The following is a 19,211-nucleotide window of genomic DNA, read 5'->3' as shown; positions in this document are numbered from 1 at the left end:
TTTTTTGAGGGAAAATAAATAAAAGGGTTTTGGAGTGGAGAGGAGGGAAATGGTAATGTAGGATAGCTTAGAAAAAAAATTTAATTAATAACTACTCATTTAAATACCAAATATAATCAGCTGTCAGTGAAAAGAGCACTGTACTAAGCATCACAAGGCCATGTTTTAAAGTTCTGCTCTGCCATTTACTAGTAGCATAATCATGGACAATAACTTAGCTTCCTGGATCTCAGCTTTCTCATGTTAAGTCAAATAATAATACTTGTACCCATCTACTTCATGAGTATTTTGTAAGGAAAGCATATGGTAGACTAGCTCACACGTATATGTTACTTTACAAAGACAGCAACAGTTATAATCACAGATCCAAGGCTTAAAAATTCTGATCTGCTGCCCTTACCAGCCATATGTTTTTAGGGAAGGTATATCACTTCTCTGAGCTCATTTTTTCATCTGCAAAAAAAAGAGAGTTGGTCTCAGTGATTATTATGGTCCCTAATCCACCATTTTTTTGGTTGTGGTCTTTTTGGATTATCTTTGACTACCTCTTGGTCCCCATTTCTGGCTTCTTTCTTTTTTCCATTGCTCACCCTACCTTATGCCTGGCCAGAGAGTGTTCAAAGAAATACACATTCATCTAAATGCTAGCCTAAGAAAGGCTGGTTTTGGAGATAATAATGATAACAACAATAACTAGCATTTATATATAGTGCTTTAAGGTTCGCAGAGCACTTTATGATATTATCTTACAAAAGTTTTATGAAGTAGGTACTATTTTTAGCACCATTTAACAAGATGTAGAAACCGAGACTGAAAGAGGTTACTTACCCAGGGTCACCTCACTAGTGAGTGTCTAAGGCAGTTTTTTAATTCAAGACTTTCTGACTCCAGACTTGGTATCCTAGTATCTTATCCGTTATGCTACCCTTCCTTTCTGTGATATTTATTGGCCTTGTGATTATGGACAAGTCACTTAACCTTTTAGTGTTCTAGACAGTTCTTTAAATTATAAATTACAAGTACATTGCTGCTCTGCCATGGTAGATGAACTTTCCAGACTGGTAAAATCAAAGATCCAGACTCTTTACTACTCTCATTACCCCATTCTCATCTGCCCCCATAAAAGGGAATTGAATTATGACATAGTTAGGAATATAGGTCTTTTGTAAAAGCAAACAAACCAAAAAACAAAACACACACACAGGCCATTTCAAAGCCAAATATAAAAGACTTTTAAAAAATTACTTGATTTATCCATATATAAATTTTATATTTCTCTATCCATATAAGTAAATTTTATACTCATGTATGTGTATATATACATATATGTATATATATATTTTCAGGTTTATATTACCTGTTAAATTGTTACACATGATTAATATAGATAATTCAGAGCTGATCATAATTTAAGATGGTGTTAGAAATGGCAAAGGATACAGACAAGACATCTGGATGTTAGAGATTTATATTGTAGAAACCATCTCTTCAGACATGCCTGCCAAAACCCTGAAATTCAGGGTCAGTGTCAGAAGCCAGGTATCTGCCTGGATGAGGTTCAAGGAAAAGATCTGGAAACTAGCCAGGGCCTCCACTATGAAGGGCTTTCAAAACCCACAAGGCCAACCATGGATCAATTCGCCACTTCATAAAGAGCCAAAATAGAGACTATAGAGCAGGCGTAATATTATCCAGGTTGCTTAAACTAGCCAGCAATCATGTTGCTATGTTCCATGTGAGCTGCAAGCAACAGAGAATCATTGGGAATTACAATTAAGCAATGTGGTCCCGAGAACATCTGTTGCTATTGCAAGGTCTTTGCGGGCAATTCTTACACAAAAAGGGAGCAGTTTATATAAATGGTGCAGCTGGGGTGGGGGTGGGTTCTTTGACTGTGTGGCTTAGTGTAATATAGCTGAAGATACAACATTCCACCTAAAAGGCCTATAATATTTTTAATGTTCCTCTTCTTTTTCTAGTTGAATGAGAAAGCACAATCTTTTTCAGGACTTACCTAAATTAATGAATTAATTGGCCATTGGGACCCCTGCTCAGTGAATAGACACATACTTCACATTGGATTTTGTTCCATCTTGTGATAAGTAAGCTACATTTGCTGCACTTGTACATTTTTTTTCCTTTCAATATCCATAGCAGATGGTAGATTCTGTGGCTGCCAGTTCTCTCATAATGCAGTTGCAGAAAATAGAAGGCAGACACATGAAGACCTCTGGTATTACACAGCTGTAGGTTTGCAGACAGCTAGAGAATCTGCTATTCATGAAGGCAGGGATTACATAAAAACTGTGCTTGTAGAGATTGGTCACCTGTTTTTTTGTTTTGTTTGTTTTGTTTTAAACAAGGCTGGGCCACTCCGGCCTGGTCTCTGCTAGAGCCTTTCTACCTAATCATTTTGGAAGGAAATTAAGATTTGATCAATGAGTGGTTTTGGTATTGGAATCTTTAACATCTGGACTGTTGATATGCCACCATCTGAGATTGGCATTGGCTGAAAGTTACCGGTATTTGACAGCTGTTTGGTGGCCTGTGTGAGAAGTGAGCTGGTGGTCTTTGTTTAGTTGTGAATAGAATGCTGTCCCTATTCAGTGCTTCTGCTACTATTGGCAGTCTCAGTGGAGGGGACTGAGGGTTTGATTAAAACTGAAGATGAATTGTCCTCTGATGCCTCTGGGAAGCCCTTTGAGAGTAGAGGGAAATAGACAGACTGGAGAGGCTGTCTTACATTTGGTGCCTCTACATGAATTCTCCCTCCTCCCCTTTTATTAAACAGATCTATCTGAGTCTGATTGAAGAAATCCAGAAATGTGAAATTAATTCAAAAACCAATGATGATGTTTAGAGAAATCATTAATTGGAAATATGAATCAAATCATCATGTATATATTAAGCTCCTATTCTGTTCATCATGGTGTCGTTCTCCTTGATTCTTGACTTCAAGAAACTTCCATTTTATTTGGGAGATATAAGATGTACCTAAGAAATGACTTAGAGAACAATATGAAATACTATATAATTGAGTAGTAATCCAGAGAATTCTCTCTTCTGCTTTTAATATTATAAACATAGCACAAAATTAAATAATTGGGTATTATTTCATATACTCAGATTTGCTAATGAATACATGACATTCTTGGTTCTGATTTAGAAAGTGTCCTGGTGACTATGGAAAATCAGCCCGTTTAATAGTATTAGAAATAAAATTTCATCAAAACCTTGTTCATATATGATTAAGTATTTGTAAATGAAACATTTTCAATTAAACCAGAAAGAACAGATATGCCAGAATGAACCAGATAAGACTTGTAAACTATGCAACTCTTGAAAGTTTCTATGGATACTCTTTAATGGGAGGGGGAAGGAGGGAGGAAAGAATCAAACCCTTCCAATTTCATCTTAATTTTTTAAATTATCCTTATCAGTTTGAAATTTAAAACATCTGCAAAAGACTCAATATATTTATTTAACTTGTAAAGAATGTTAACTCTCTAGTTGAAAGGATCAAACTATAATTTGTGGTGACATTTTACTTGTCCAGTATCATTGGAAATTTAATTGTATTTAAGGATGTTTCTATATAATTTGAGCTTACTCCATTAAGCATCACAACTTTTACATTTTAGCCATTTTGATGGGAATATTTATAAAATATGTACATATATATGGCATATTCTCTTCCCTAATAAATTGAATGTGCTAAACATGTACTATTTAAAGACAGATCTCACCCAGAGGGGAGTGAGGCATGATGAGTGTAAAAAAGTTGCAACATATAACCAATGAGGAACTTTAAAGAATAAAAGATGTCATCAAGGAATTGTTCAAAAGGTCATCATAATGAATATCAGTTTGTATACTGTGCTAGTTATCCCATCAAGGCTTGTATAATAGTTGACTTCCCCTGACTTGATGATAGATTTCTGGATAAGCACACTCCCTCAGAGGCACATGCAGAATACTGCAGTTTCACACAATCAGGCAGATGCTATTGATTATCACTAAAAGGAAGCCAGTCAGAAATGAGAATATCATAGATGGTTATTTATGGCCCTGTAGCCTCATAATTAGCAGAGATGAAATAAAGTGTATTCGAGTAGAAAAAGCCCTGGAATTGGAGGCACAGGAGTTCAAATTCTGTCTCTCTTCCTTTAATATCCATATTACTTTGGTCAAAGCACCTAACTTTTCCAGATTTTTCTCCTAAATGGGGGGTTCAGTAGATGACCTTTAAGGTTCCTTTTAGTTTTAGATATAGAATTTTAGACATTCCAATGCAAGACTTACACCAACCAAATCCATTTCTGCTCTGGTGCCATCCCAGAAGTAGACACTTATATAGCATCAGACTTCTTCCACTTCCCATATAGAACATATCCATAAAAAAGTAAAAGTAAAACATCTTCTTTTTTTCCTGGAGGAATATAGTTGTCACAAAGTCCATGCAGAATACTATCCACGAGAGAAGCCATATATAAATGTAATTGTCTTAGAATTGTATATAAAATAAGGAATTAAGTTGGAAGTGCCTAGGACATAGTAATAATAGTGAGAAACAACGTCTGACAGTGGAGGACTGAGAACAGGGACTGTTCCATTTTGTATCTCCAACATCTAGCAGAGTTCTTAGCATACAGTGACATATGAATAAAAGTTTAATTTAAGAAGTGCTGGTTCTCTGGATGGAGTGAGGTGCCTCTTCCTGAGTTGATGAGAAAAGTAGCATTTCATAGTAGATAAGGTGTTGAAATAGAAATTGGGAAGACATAGGTACAAATTCTATCTTTTATAGCTTTGTGACAATGGGCAATCACATAGTTTTTCTGACCCTCAGTTTTCTTATTTTTGAAATGGAGATAATAATACCTATGATATCTACTCCAAAGAGTTGTGAGTCTCAAATAAGGCAAAACATACAAAAGTGTTTTGCATATTTTAAAGTGTTCTGTATCAACCCCAAGAACTGGAAAAGAATAACTTTGGAGGAACCTGTTTGTCTGTAATATTGATTAGTGTTATTAGCCTTACTAGTATAGCCATACTTCACTCCCTAGCCATCTCTTCATCAGCTGCCATATTGTTTCACACATAACCTTACCCCTTTTATTATTCTGAAACCATAATCAACTCAATTTTGTCATTGCTCCTGGAAAAGTCTATTAATCTATTGCTTTATGGCTTCACCTATCATCCTTGTAACTCTCCAAGCTTATCCCTCCCTGGTCATCATTCTTTTATGTGTGCTGTCTTCCCTTATTAAAATGTAAGCTCAATGAGAGTAGGGCAAGATATTGCCTTTATTTTTGTATTTGTATCCCTAGACCTTAGCATAGAGGCTAGCATGTGGTAAAAGTTTAACACATACTTTTACATTCATTTATTCATCAGTTAGTCAATGTGTGATCTTTAATGGGCTTGAATTCATAGCTTATTGAGCCTTTACCTGATATACATGACTATCTGAAAGAACTAGAGGCTTAGCCAGTGCCTATGGCAGTTACAGTGTTAACAGAAACTACTTTTATACAGCAAGAGTTCTCTTCTAGAGTGAGTGCTTTTTAGCTTGAGGATGTTACACTGAAATATTATTAAATAGATAATTATAATCAGATGTATCTGTTTTTGGAAGATGTTAGGAAAACAGTGGAGTACAATAGTAGAAATACTATTTTAGAGAAATTGTTTAAGCAAATAAGAGAGACTATTGTTTTAAAAATTTTCCCCCAGCAAATTTTTTGGATTTATGTTTGAAGAGTTTGTTGAGAGGTTACTCATAAAGTTTGTCTGTGTTTCCTACCCCTGCCTCAAAACTTGTGCACTGAGCCTGAAGTCTTTATTTTTAATATCCAGCATTTCTCACATTATAATGGGCTTTTAATCAATATCATTAAGCCGAATCAAATTAATATTTCATTCCTTTTTTTTCCTTTCCAGTGTGACAAAATTAAACAAGAACGGGATGAAGCTGTTAAGAAACTGGAGGAATTTCAGAAAAGTACGTAGACATTTCAGTTTCATTATCATACTACAGCATCACAGAGGACATAGCACGCTCACTCTTGACACGTGTTACATTGCAGAGAAATACTGATCTACTTCAGTGATAGGCAAGTCAGTCATCATATTTTTCTATTCTGTTTTTCTTATCTCTATCCATTTCTGTATCTGTATATCTCTATGATCTTTAGCTATATCTGTGCCTTTATCAATATCTATATCTCTCTCTACTGTCACCTCTATTTATCATTATATCTATATCATCTGTCTATTTCTGTATTTATATATCATCTTTATGTCATCTGTGTCTCTATCTGTGTCTATATCTAGATAGCTATTATTTACATTCACATCTATATCAATATCTATAGCTATATATGTATCCATATATAATATCTATATCATCTTTATCGCTATCATTCCTATCTTTATCCATACTCATATCTATAGCTTTATCATTTACATGTCTAACATTGACATCTGTAACTATAATTATATCTGTTTTGTTTTTCTGAAACAAGAAAAGAAGGATAACTTGATGCTCTTAACCCATGAAATTCAGTGACCGATGTATAATTTTCTTTTACGATGGTATGCCTCTGTTGCTTCTCTTTTTTCGGGATACGACATGACTGAGCCACCTATGGTGAGGTTTTAGAGGTAGGGAGGGAAACAGTGGTCGAGGTAGGGGGGAATGAGTAGGTAATGACCTCAGCTGTCCAACTTGTAATGCTCTCTCTCCTAGAAGCAGGGCCTATTCTCCAGCTGACTGAAAAACACTACAATATAATCAGGCCTTTAGATTGTATCCTAAAGTGTTTTTCTCCTGGTAACTGCTGCAACAAAACATTTTATCTGTGTTTTAGAAAAAACAGCAGTAAAATCCAGCTTTGTAGTTAAATTTCAATAGGGCTGGGTTATTTCATGGTGCCTAGCAGCAACAAAGACAAGCTGAGGAAAGTGTCATTGACATCCCTTATCTTTTGAGACCAATATACTGTGATGGAAGTATCTCTTATTCATGAATGTATGAATTATGATTGCTTAGGGACTCCTAATCCCCAAATGCAGGATTAATGGAACATTCTCACATTTGTATTGACATTGTGTCATATTTGAAAGAGTTATTATGGTAGCATCGACAGTATCTCTTATCATTAATGTGTTGGAATTATTGATATTTTGTTGACTTCATGCTATATGCAATGGATATAGTTCAGGTTTTTATACCTGAATTTATTATTCTTGGGAGGGAGAGGTAATAGTGGGGATCATGACCCTCTCCAATTGATCATTACTATAACTTTTACTTATTATGTTACCATGTCTTACCATTTCATCATTCCTCCTTCTTTGCTCCCTCCTCTAAACTGAACAGAAACTCAGATTAAAAATTAATATTCTCACTTGAAATTACCTTTTTCTTTGAGGAAATTGGCCCTAATAAAGTTTGGGAGTTTGTGTTTAATTTTGCTACATACTAGATTTGTGAGTTTTAAAGGTCAAAAGAAAACAATGGAGATCTAGGTTAATTCAGGTTAATGGCTTTGTAAATCTTAGTGCTTTATAGAGGAGTTGTTAAAATGATTATTATAAGTTGAATCTGCCAGTTCTTGAACTCTGCTGAGTATAGCTTTTGATAACCAGGGTCACTGATGTAAAACTTTAGAAGAATGTCCACTGGTATAGTTACCTTGGCTACATTTGTAAAAGGCTGTCATGAGACAGTATTATGCATGTTTTGTATCAGTGCCAGTCTTCATTTTCTCCTTATCTGGCCTGTCTCATCCTATTGGCCATTGTAGGCCAAAAGAACACTAAGATGGACCTGTGGTACATTATTAACACCATCATATTCATGAGGTTCTTTGGAATTAATTTAAACAGATATCCCAGCCCCAAAACTGATTCCCTTTGAGCCTGTTCTATGTCTAGAATTAAAGTTCATTCTTATTTTTGTGGGCACATATTAATTTTCATAGCTTCTTTTTGCCATGTTTTGTGATGAGAATGGTACATATGCTATTTTAAAATGTATAGGCCTTGCCTGTATATCCTACCACCTGGGAGAAGTTTTTCTCAAAAATACGTTTGATCCTTGGTGTCACCTTCCACTTGGAATACACTTTTGACTTCTCTTCACAATAAAAACAACAGTAATCTCCACCTTCTCTCTAATCTAACTGAGAAAAATGAACCTAAAGTTTTAGGAGAATTAGAAAATTGTGTCTTGCAGGAAGACAATTTTTCTCTGGTTAGATCTTTGCTGATCAATATAATATTAATAGTTGTGCTTAAAACTTATTATAACTGGTTAAAATTTATAACTGCTTAAACTTATAACTATTTAAAACTAGTTTGGGAAAAGTAGTTAACATTTAGGAAAAACCTATTGACCTAATGTTTGTGAAATTGATTTTTAAAAAATATGTGTTATGAGAACTATATTTCAATATAATTGATTCAATATAATTTAAATCTGTCATGCATTCAAAAGCATATTCTGGGAAGAGATCCATAGGCTTCACCAGATTGCTTACAGGGTTTGTGATATTAAAAAAATGTTTAAGAACCACTGATCTAGGGGATTTTATTACTGTATTTCTGTTCTTCTCTTTCCTTCTCTCATTCCAAATATATAAAAATTTCATGTATGTGAATTCAGTGCAGTTTGAACTAGGCTTTTTCATACCCCACCTAATCAAAAAGTTAAGAGAAAGGTTCTACCAATTTGGTATATAACCCAATGAGAAAGTTTCTTAGTAAGAGAAGAGTTTTGCTAGAGAAGACCTGAACTTTCAAAGGAAATAAAAAGACAAAACAAAAAACAAAACCATGCCATTCCTGAAAGAATAGCAGCCATAGAATCCTGGGTGGGGGGCAGAGAAGGGTGGGAATATCATGAGCTTGTGCCATCTAGCTAAGTTTATTAAGTTAAATTACATGACAGCTTTTTACAAACTGTTTAGAAAATAAATGTTGCTTTCTTTGTGTGTATCTGCTAGGCCTAAACTTCACTACCTTGAAATCATCTTCTAACTCTTCCCTAAGTAAGAATGTTGTTGAATAAAAAGTCAAATTCCTATGAAAAGTGTGGAGTGTTTATGTTTTTGTTATGATACTGGAAATACCAGATTGTGGCAGAAAATGTCAAGTAGTTAAGACTAAAAATTCAAAGTAATATTTGATGTTGTAAAATTGTATAGGTTTCTTTTCTCTTCCCTTCACATTTTTTGAAGAACATACCTTGTAAACATAGTGATAAAATGCCGGGAATATTAGGATTTTAAGGAAATAATAGAGCCTATTATTTAAACTACAATATAAAAGGCAATTATATTGATGAAGAGCTACACGGGCTTTGTGTCTGTGAATAAACTTGGCCTGTACTCAGCTTTTATTTGTTCTTCTGGCATAAACACATATTGTGTGTGATTCCAGTTTAATGGGGACCCGTTTGTATGCCAAGCAGCTGCATTTTAGGCCCTATTGCGTGATTTCATAGCTCTCTGAAAATTGGTTCTATTCAGAACAAGAGATAGAAGGGGAGGAGGGGGGTAGTGAGGAAGGGGGGGGGGAGCTTCAACACACAATCATTTCTTTTCAATTGGAGCCAGAAAGGTTGATGACAACATGACCATTGTGTTATAATGATAAGACCACTAAGGCATCTGTACCTCTCATCAAGGCTTTCACACAACAGCAGATACAATTTAATTCACTGCTCTGTCAGCAGTGCTGATACCATTATGCCGTCTGTCTCCACAGTTATAATCACTGTCCTCTGAGAAATGCAGTTGAAATGATCTTGAGCAGTCAAAGAAACTCTCAATTACGGCTGCCACTTCCAATGTGTCAGATTGTGTCTTATGCACTTGGTACAATTTTCACTTCCAATCCTGTTTATTTACAATGTCTACCAGTAATTACGCTTAACGTGTCATTTAGTGAGGGTGCCCCTGCCAAGGGGATTGTTGGGTGCTGCTGTACCATTGAGTGGGAGTTTCTCGAAGTCAATGCCATCAGCAGCTTTTAGTCCCTGATGGGATGCAGTAGTAATGTTGATAATGCAAGTATCGTGCTCATCAAGTCATAATTAGATGCCACTCAAATGTGCCACTTGTAATAACAGTGTTGATTCATGTTTTTCTCGGTGACTGCAACTACTAATTAGTTAAGTGGTTTTTGGTTGGCCTGCATTTGCTGCAGATTATTATTACCCCTGAAAAAATGTCAAGGTTAGAGATGTTTCTGGCCACTTAGTGCTGCTTTATGAATTTGAATATTAACATAATAAGAACTTTGGACAGACTTAGGAAGTAATACATTTTTGTATTTAATTTGGAGAGAAATTTTTTCCCTGAGTTTAATCATAATTGTAGGTTAATTAAGCTTAAATGAAGCAAAAGTAATCTCTAGTTGTGTGACGCAAGCCCAAAGCCTTCTGCCTAACTTTGGTAGGCTTCACGTTTGGGTGTTCTGTGATTGGGTGTGAGTAATGAGAGTCAGTAAATCCATACATCTCCAGTTCAGTTTATGATGGTATGTTTTCTTTAACCCCCCTCCAAATATGGGAAAATATGTAATTTTTCTTCTCTGGATTTAAAAAAAAGCATTGGGCTAGTTCAGATGACTTTGAGCCATTTAATTTAAATAAATTTAAATAAAATTAAATAAAATAGGAAATCATTTTAATAAACTTAGGAAAGTTTAAATTTTAATAAACTTAGGAAAGTTTAAAAATTAGTATTTTTGAGTAGTGGTAAAGCATTGAAAAAATGAAAGAAGTTCAGTTTTTTTTTTTCTAATCCTACTAGGTATAATGTAAAAGTTTTTGTTCTATATCTGATTTCATTGACATTATAGAATATAGGTACCTTATTCTTGTACCTTTCCCCCTGGAGTTGTAATACATTGCAGTAACTTCTGTGTCATGAATTCTACAAATTAAGTATATTTGACAATGGATTTTTTCCTGCCTTGCTTAATGCTACCACATGGTTACTCCAGCATGATATGATCAATGGGTACTTAGGACAAATTGTTTATTTTCCTAGTACAAACCTTCTCTTAATTTTGATTAACTGATTTTCCCCCTTGAATCTATCTATGATATCCTGCCAGGAAGTGTGTATCATGTTTGACATTACTCTTTAGTTAAAAGAAAGAGACACTTCCTTTATTTAACATAATATTAACAAGTTTTCTTATTGCTTTCCAAAGGGCAGTATATTCATACATATGTTTATACAATGTGCATATTCTATGGAAAACAATCAAGTTAGACATTTTTTGTTTTCCTCTTCAGATGAAAATATTTCCCAATTTCAGCAAGTTTTAATAGTTGCGTGTTTTTTTTTTAACATTTTAAAGCAGTTCTTAAAGGACTAGCTAGTAAGAGAATTATGACATTCACAATCATGGGACATGAACCCCTGGAAACAGCTGACTAAATTTCTAATGCTATAAACATTTTTTCTCATTTTTAGTTTCTCACATGGTTTTAGAGGAAGTAAATTTTATGCAGAACCATCTGGAAATAGAGAAGACTTGTCGAGAAAGTGCTGAAGCTCTTGCAACAAAGGTGAGAATATTTAAATGGAAGCAAATAGCCTGACCTTTTATTTCCTTTTCCATTCTTAAAAAAAAAACCATTTGCTTCTTTCCCTTCATAACTGCATAATTCTTTCGTTTTCTCTTTCTCTCATCAAATTCTGATTGTTTGATCATGAGAGAAGCTTGATACAGTTTAAAAATAATGAAAATGATAATACAGATGTCTCCTATAAAGACACAAACAACTTTGAACTTTTATTGAAGGAAGAGCACCTCTGAGTATGTGTTTCAGCCTTTGTTTGCTGATGAAGACATAGAGTTCCATAGCAGTCTGTTGAACATTACTTTCAAATGTGTATGCATTTGGGTTAAATGATGAACAAGTTTAAAATCAACCTGGTATGACATAAAAGAATAATGAGCATTTCATGTTTGAATCAAATGAAAAAGTCAGCCAAAGCATTACATTTCAGGTGATTGTTTATGAAAGCAAACAGAGGACACACTAAAGGTGACCTCCAGTGCTCTGCTGATTGCTTCTAGCTGATGAATTTACCAAGTGTGTAATTTTCTATATTCCATCTCATCAGAAGTACATTATTATTAAAGAATGTTTTTATCTCTGTCTTATGTATTTTGGGTTGGGTAAAATGCATCTGAGCCACTTCATCAGAAAATGGATTACAGCAATTTTCAACCAAATTTCATTAGCAATGCGGGCTGTGCTTCTTTCTTTTTTTTCTCTCCCTCACCCCCTCCTCCAAAAGTACGTCTTTGGATGTGACAGAAATCCTACCAGCAAGAAATCTCTTTAATTTAGATGCATTAGCAATGTATTTCCTGGAGGTATTTACTTAATTGTTTGTATAAGGACATTACATTAGAATTCATAAGATATTTAATCAGAGCCTAACTAAGAAAATGAATCTGTGTATGTAAACTTGTGCTCTTCTGATACTTTGTTAGCTAGGTACTAGCTTTACTGGCCCACAGCTTTAAAAAAAACCCAAAACTAATACTTTTCCATCATGCTACTTTGCCTAACATGACTGGAAACTATTAGTATTTGTTGATGTAGAAATTCCCTCCATTTCTTCCTTTTGAAACATGTGGGAGGAAAGATACATTCATAGCACAGCACCTGCTTGAAAATCTCTGGAATCAAAGAATGGAGTCGTTTTTGACTTTGTTTTTCAAGATTAACAAGCATGCCTATTGCAACCATACAATCCAATAAAAAAACACTGTTATCTATTAGGAGCAGGAGCAGAGTATAGCAGAGAATAGTCATAAGGTCATATAAGCTCAGGATTGAAAGGAACCTCAGAGTTCATTTAGTCCAGCTTTTACCTGTAGCATGAATCCTTCTACCACATCCCCAACAAGTGGTCATCCAGTCTTTGCTGGAAGATCTGTGATGTGAAACTCACTATTTCCATAGATATCCCTCCTATCAGTTTAAGTTAAGATATCAGCCAGGTCTTAGTCCATCCTGCTGGTACCTCTGTTGGGTTTGTGACTTTAAACAAGCCATTTCACCTCTGTTGCTTTTTTCCTTCTTTCATTTTGCTAGCTGTAAGTGAAGGGGTTGAACTAGATAATGTGAGTCTCCCTCCCAGCTCTAACATCTTGCAATTATAAGATTTAGCCTTCCTTAGGAAAATTGCTTAGCTTAGAACCCTATAATCTAAAACTGGAAGGAAGCTCAGAGGTCATCTAATACAATCTCTTTCTGAAACATGAATCCCCCTGCAATATCCTTGATAAAGTCATCTAACTTTTATTTGACCCTTATTGTTTATGTCACCACTCTAAACAGCCGTTTGCAAAGGTAGATCATTCTGCAACAAATTCTTATCACCAAGATAGATTTTATACTTGGGCCAAAGGTAGCATGTCATGAAGTCATTAACCTTGGGTGGAGCTCTTAAATCTATTAACTAGAGAACTGTAAATTAAGACAACTCTAAGGTATCACCTTACACCTATAAGATTGGCTAACATGACAGAAAAGGAAAATGACCAACATTGGAAGGGATGTGGAAAAATTAGGACATTGATATAATGTTGGTAGAATTGTGAACTGGTCCAACTGTTTTGGAGAATAATTTGCAACTTTCCCAGAGGTTGATAAAATTGTGTATACTCTATAATTCAGCAATACCACTACTAAGTCTGTATCCCAGAGAGATCAAATGAAAGAGAAAAGGACTTGTATGTACAAAAATATTGATAGCAACTCTTTTCTTTTTGTGGTGGGTAGTAGAGAACTGGAAATTGAGGGGATGACCACCAATTGAGGAATGGCAGAACAAGTTGAATGAGATGTATGATTGTGCTGGAATACTATTGTGCTATAAGAAATGATGAGTGGTATGGTTTCAGAAAAGCCTGGGGGGAACCTATGAAATGATGTAAAGTGAGAACAGAACCAAGGCAATGTTACAATATCATAATGATGATCAACTTTGAAAGGCTTAGCTACTCTGATCAAGACAGTTATCCAAAGGACCTATGATAAAAAATGCTATCCACCTCCAAAGAGAAAACTGATGAACTGATTGTAGAAGGAATCATACTTTTTTCACTTTACTTTTCTTCCTTTTCTTATTGCAACATGACTAATATAAAAATATATGACTTCACATTTATAATTTATATCACAGTACTTGCCTTCTCAATGGGTAGAGGAGGAGTGGGAGGGAGGGAGAGAATTTGGAACTCAATTTTTTTTAAATGAATGCTGATAAATAAATAAATGAAAACAAAAAACCATAGGTAGAAATGGTAAACACTTGACCATTCAAATTGTGATGGTATCTTAAGGAAACCATTCAGGCCTGAAGAAAACCAATTCAACCTAATTGGACTTTTATTAGAAATATGAATTATAGAATCTTAGTAATGTCAGAACCGAATGGAAACCTTGGAGATCACCTAATCCAACTTTTTCACTTTACAGGCAAGAAAATGTTAAGTATCAGATCAATGAACCAATGAACATTTATTGAGATTCTGCTATGGGCCAGGCACTGTGTTAGGTCCTGGAGATAACAACCACCAAAATGAAATAGTCCCTGTTCTAAGGGAGCTTAAATTCATTCTGTCATGGGAAATAACATGTACAAACAAAGTAAATACAAGGTAATTTGGGGGCTGGGGATGGAAGCATTAAAAGCTAGGGGAATTATGAAAGGTTTTATGTAAGATGTGACAAATTGAACTTTGGAGTAAACTAGGGATTTTAAGATTCAAGGTGAGGAGGAAATTCTTTCCAGGCATGGAGGATAACCCATGCAAAGAGATAGAGATAGGAAATGGGTCATTGTGTGAGGAAAACAAGAAAGCCAGTTTGGCAAGGTCAACTTGTTCTTTGGAGTCTTTTACAAATGCTTTGTGCTTATAAGGGACATTTCTGTACCTGTTTGAACTGATCCTCTATAATTTCCTTGACTGTGTCTTTTATCTTCCCGGGGACCATTGCTCAACTCTCCCTCAGCCCTAGTGCCAGATTCAGCTTGCTGCCCATCCCAAACTGGTACTTCTCTACTATGTAAAAAGTGCTGTCTTTGGATAGAGAAGTATTTTGGTGGAAGAGAAAAAAATGCTTAGGTAAACTATTTTGGTTGAAGGAAAATAGATTTTATTTATTTTTTTGTTTTGAACCTGTCAAATATTAACAAAAATTTCTGTAAACCAAGAAGAACAGAAAGAATATTGCATTTGAAACTCTACACATTTCCATAAAGCTTGCCTTTCTTTTAAAAAATTCAACACAGTTTAACACTGTGTCCCCTTCTGAACATACTTTGGAACATAAAAAAATTTTTTTTAAATGCTACAGTTATCTTTCCCTTCCTCCTCCCTCCCTCCCTGCCTCTCTTTCTTCCTTTCTTCCTTCCTTCCTCCCTGCCTCCTTCCCTCCTTCCTTCCTTCCTTCCTTCCTTCCTTCCTTCCCTCCNCTCTCTCTCTCTCTTTTTCTCTCTGTCCTATTCTCCTCTTCCTTTTTTGGCATAACTATTAACTTAAGCAAAAATTCTTAAAAGGAAAGTAAAGCAAGCTTTTTTTTTTTAAACCCTGTATCACACTACATTTTTGAAGTTAGGATTATAAATTGTGACCTGAACTTTTCTGTAAACAAATAACTTTACAGAAGTTAAAACAAAAAAGTAAGGTGGGAAATTCTCCTTTGACACCCATGAAGAAAAGCCTAATTTTTATATAAGGGATCATGATACTTTGTCCCTTATAGAATTTGTTAATAAAGAGAAGCCCCTAAATGCATATTCTTATAAATTCTGTTTCAAGAGAGACAGTTTTAGGTAATTGTGGGTTGCACTTTAATTCTCAGAATCTTCCATTATAACAGAGAGATCCAGGTGCTGATCTGGAGGTTTTTTATGCTTCTATAAATCATAACTGGTGATTCCTTGGGGAGAGGCTATGAGGCAACCAGAGGAATCGTCACCAACCAGAGAAGCTCTTATCAATGCATTACACAAAATTAGCCTCTATCTATGCTACCAGTGCACTCTTTCATATATCTTCCTCTCCAAATCTATTTGGATTCCAGGTTTTTGAGGCGGGAATCAGATCTATAGCAAGAAAAGGAGCAAACAGAATTGGGTCTTTCCCTGAAGAATCTTCTCAAATGGAATTTACAACAGATTGAAATTCATAAGTGGTTCCCAGTCTCCCAAAGGGCTTCAGTTATGTTCCTGATGGGAAGGGTTAGTTAGTATCCAATGTGTCATAGAGCAATAGATGTGAAGCTGGAAGGCACTTAAGAGGCCATCTTGTCTAATCTTTTCCTTGTATATATTAGGAAACTGAAGCCCAGGGAAGTTAAGTGATTTGCCCAAGTAGACTTTCCCTAATGATTTCTCACATTACTATTAAGCATCAGCTTACTGCTGGATTTGAACTAATAATATCTAGCATTTACAGGATGCTTTAAGATTTGCAGAGTACATTACAAATATTCTCATCTTATTGTCTAACAACTCTGGGAGGTAGGCACAAGTATTCTCCATTTTATAGATGGGGAGACTGAGGCAAAGGTTAAATCACTTTTCTGGGTTTACACAGCTAGTGTCACAGGCTAGATATGAACTCAGGTCTTCCTGGCTTCAGATGCAGATTTCTGTCTATTGTATCACCTATCTGCCTGCTGACTCAAAAGCTCTTTCTATTCTGCTCCATTGTTTATATCCATAATTACAAATGTCTCAAGTAAATGTCCAACTCTAGCCTAATTCCACGGCATCTCAAAATAATTAGTTTATCCATAACTTCATGTTCTATTTATTTTTCAGTTTCCAGTGTTAATGATTCATTTCATAATTTTTGTCTTACTGATAGTCCTTAGCAAATTAAACTTTTCACCTTTCCCTAAATCTTATATTTCCTTAAGGGAATTTGATTCAGCAAAAAATGTTCACAATTATAATTAATGCACATAAATAAAAGTATAATTTTGCTATGGACATTGACCAGTATTTTGTCTTTAGTATGTGCTTTTGTGTATCTGAACACACACACACCCCTTTTCCTCTTTTTTAAAATTGATATTTTGGTTTCCTATCCTTTGAAACTTGTAGTTTTGAGTTGCCTGGCTCATTGAGGTTAAGTGGCTTTTCCAAGGGTGTAAGAGCTAGTAACTATCAGAGGTCAGACTCAACTTCAAGTCTTTCTGACTCTTAGACCACTCAGTCAATCAGTCAGCAAGCATTTATTGAGATACTGTGCGAGGCACTGAGGATGCAAAGAATGAAATTATCCTTAGCTGTGAGGACACAATGTTTTAAACATGGGGAGATAGAAAACATATATAAAAATCTACAGAACATAAATGGGAAATGAATAAATACAAATATGCACAGAGGATTTAATAGAGTATAGACTGTGAGGAAAGGCACTAACAGTTGTGGGGATCAGAAAAAGCTTTATGCAGTAGATGATGCTTGAACTACATCTTAAAGCAAGAGAGGGACTCAGAAGCAGGTGAATGAACTCCAGGCTTGGAGGATGGTCAAAAGCAAAGACTGAGAGTGCAGATGGAGTGTCATGAGAAAGAAAGTTTGGCTAGATCTCAGCATGCAGAAGAAAGGGGGAAGTGATGTCTAGAGTGCCTTCGAAAGTAGTTGGGGCCAAGTTGTAAATGGTTTTAAAAGATCAGCTCTCTATCTACTATAATGTACCACCTCTATATACCTAGATATGTTTAAAAATAAATAATGCACAATAAAGATAAATATAAAATCCTATACTTGGCCTTATGGAGTATGGATAGCCCTTGTACGTAATGGAAGGGGTGTTGGCTAGACAAGTTAGTCAATCAATGAGCATTTATTTTGACCATTACGAGGGAGTTTTAGTGGATTCAAAGCTCAATATGAATCAACAATTTGAAAGGGCAGTTAGTATACCTAATATGGGGCAATTAGATAACACAGTGGTTAGAGCACCAGGCCTAAAATCAGGAAGACTCATTTTCCTGAGTTCAAATGACCTCAAACATTTACCAGCTGTATGACCCAGGGCAAGTCACTTATCTTGTATGACTTAGTTTTCTCATCTGTAAAGTGAACTAGAGAAAGAAATGGCAAATCACCATAGTATCTTTGCCAAAAAACAAAACAAAACAAAACCCAAATGAAGTCACAAAGAATTGGACACAACTGAAAAATGATTGAACAACACACCTAATGTAATCCGATCCTGAATCAAGTATAACATGGCATTAAAGACAATGGAAGTGATAATTCTGCCACACTGCCGTGGGAAAGACCACATCTAGAGACCTGTGTTCAGATTTGGACACTATGTTTTAAGGAAATTGGTAAATTGGAATCTGTCCAGAGCAGGATGATCAGAAGATAAAAGAAAGTAGTAATTACACCATTCAAGAATTGGTTGAAGAAACTGGTCTGGAGAAAAGAAAATACTTTAGGTATTTGCTGGACTTTCATCTTGAGAAGATATTAGTTTTGGTCTGTTTGACCTTAGCAAATAGAGCAAAGAGAGATAGATTTGCGTTAGATGTATAGACAAACTTATTAATAATTAGAGCTGTTCATAGGTGGAATAGATTCCATTGGCCTATAGTATACTGCCTTCCCCTGGATATTTTTAAATGGTAGCTTGGTGATCAGAATCTCCAGAATTTTAGAGTTTGAAGGGATATTAGTCCAATCAATACAAAAAACGATTTACCACCCCAAACTAGTTCCCTATTTGAAGACTTCTAAGAAAGCAGAACCCACTACTTCTTAAGTCATTCTCTTACATTTTGAGACAGCTCTAAAAATTAGCCTCCCTCCTCCCTGACATCAGGCTTCTATAGCTTTTTTTGCAACTTACATTCTTTGTTCCTGGCTCTGACCTGTGGTACAGATAGAATTAATCTATTACCCCTCTTGGGTAAATAGAATGAATGGATTTGCAAAGTTTGTTTAATACATCCCTGTAATAAAACAAAATAAGACAACAATTTGACTAGCCTTTAATGACATTTCTCTCAATTCTCTACCCTCAGAAATCTTAGCCACTCTTCGAGGTCCAGGTCAGATGGCATCATTGTCATGAAACTTCTTCTGGCTTCTGGCCCCATTAGAGCTTTTACTCCTTTGGCATCTCATCAT

At 35.3% G+C, this 19,211-nt stretch overlaps 1 protein-coding gene across 1 annotated transcript in view; it reads left to right on the top strand.

Moving 5' to 3' along the window:
* Positions 1-19,211, top strand: part of SHTN1 (shootin 1) — a 112,462-nt gene that overhangs the window by 26,578 nt on the left and 66,673 nt on the right. Inside the window, exons 3-4 of the mRNA XM_044665618.1 lie at positions 5,950-6,010; positions 11,502-11,596. Of these exons, the coding sequence (XP_044521553.1) occupies positions 5,950-6,010; positions 11,502-11,596 (156 nt within the window). The remainder of the gene's footprint in view (positions 1-5,949; positions 6,011-11,501; positions 11,597-19,211) is intronic.

This window comes from Gracilinanus agilis, chromosome 2 (genome assembly GCF_016433145.1).
Source record: "Gracilinanus agilis isolate LMUSP501 chromosome 2, AgileGrace, whole genome shotgun sequence".
Taxonomy (NCBI): Eukaryota; Metazoa; Chordata; class Mammalia; order Didelphimorphia; family Didelphidae; genus Gracilinanus; species Gracilinanus agilis.
Note: the sequence above shows the minus strand (reverse complement) of the source record. Positions and strands in the feature narration are given on the sequence as shown.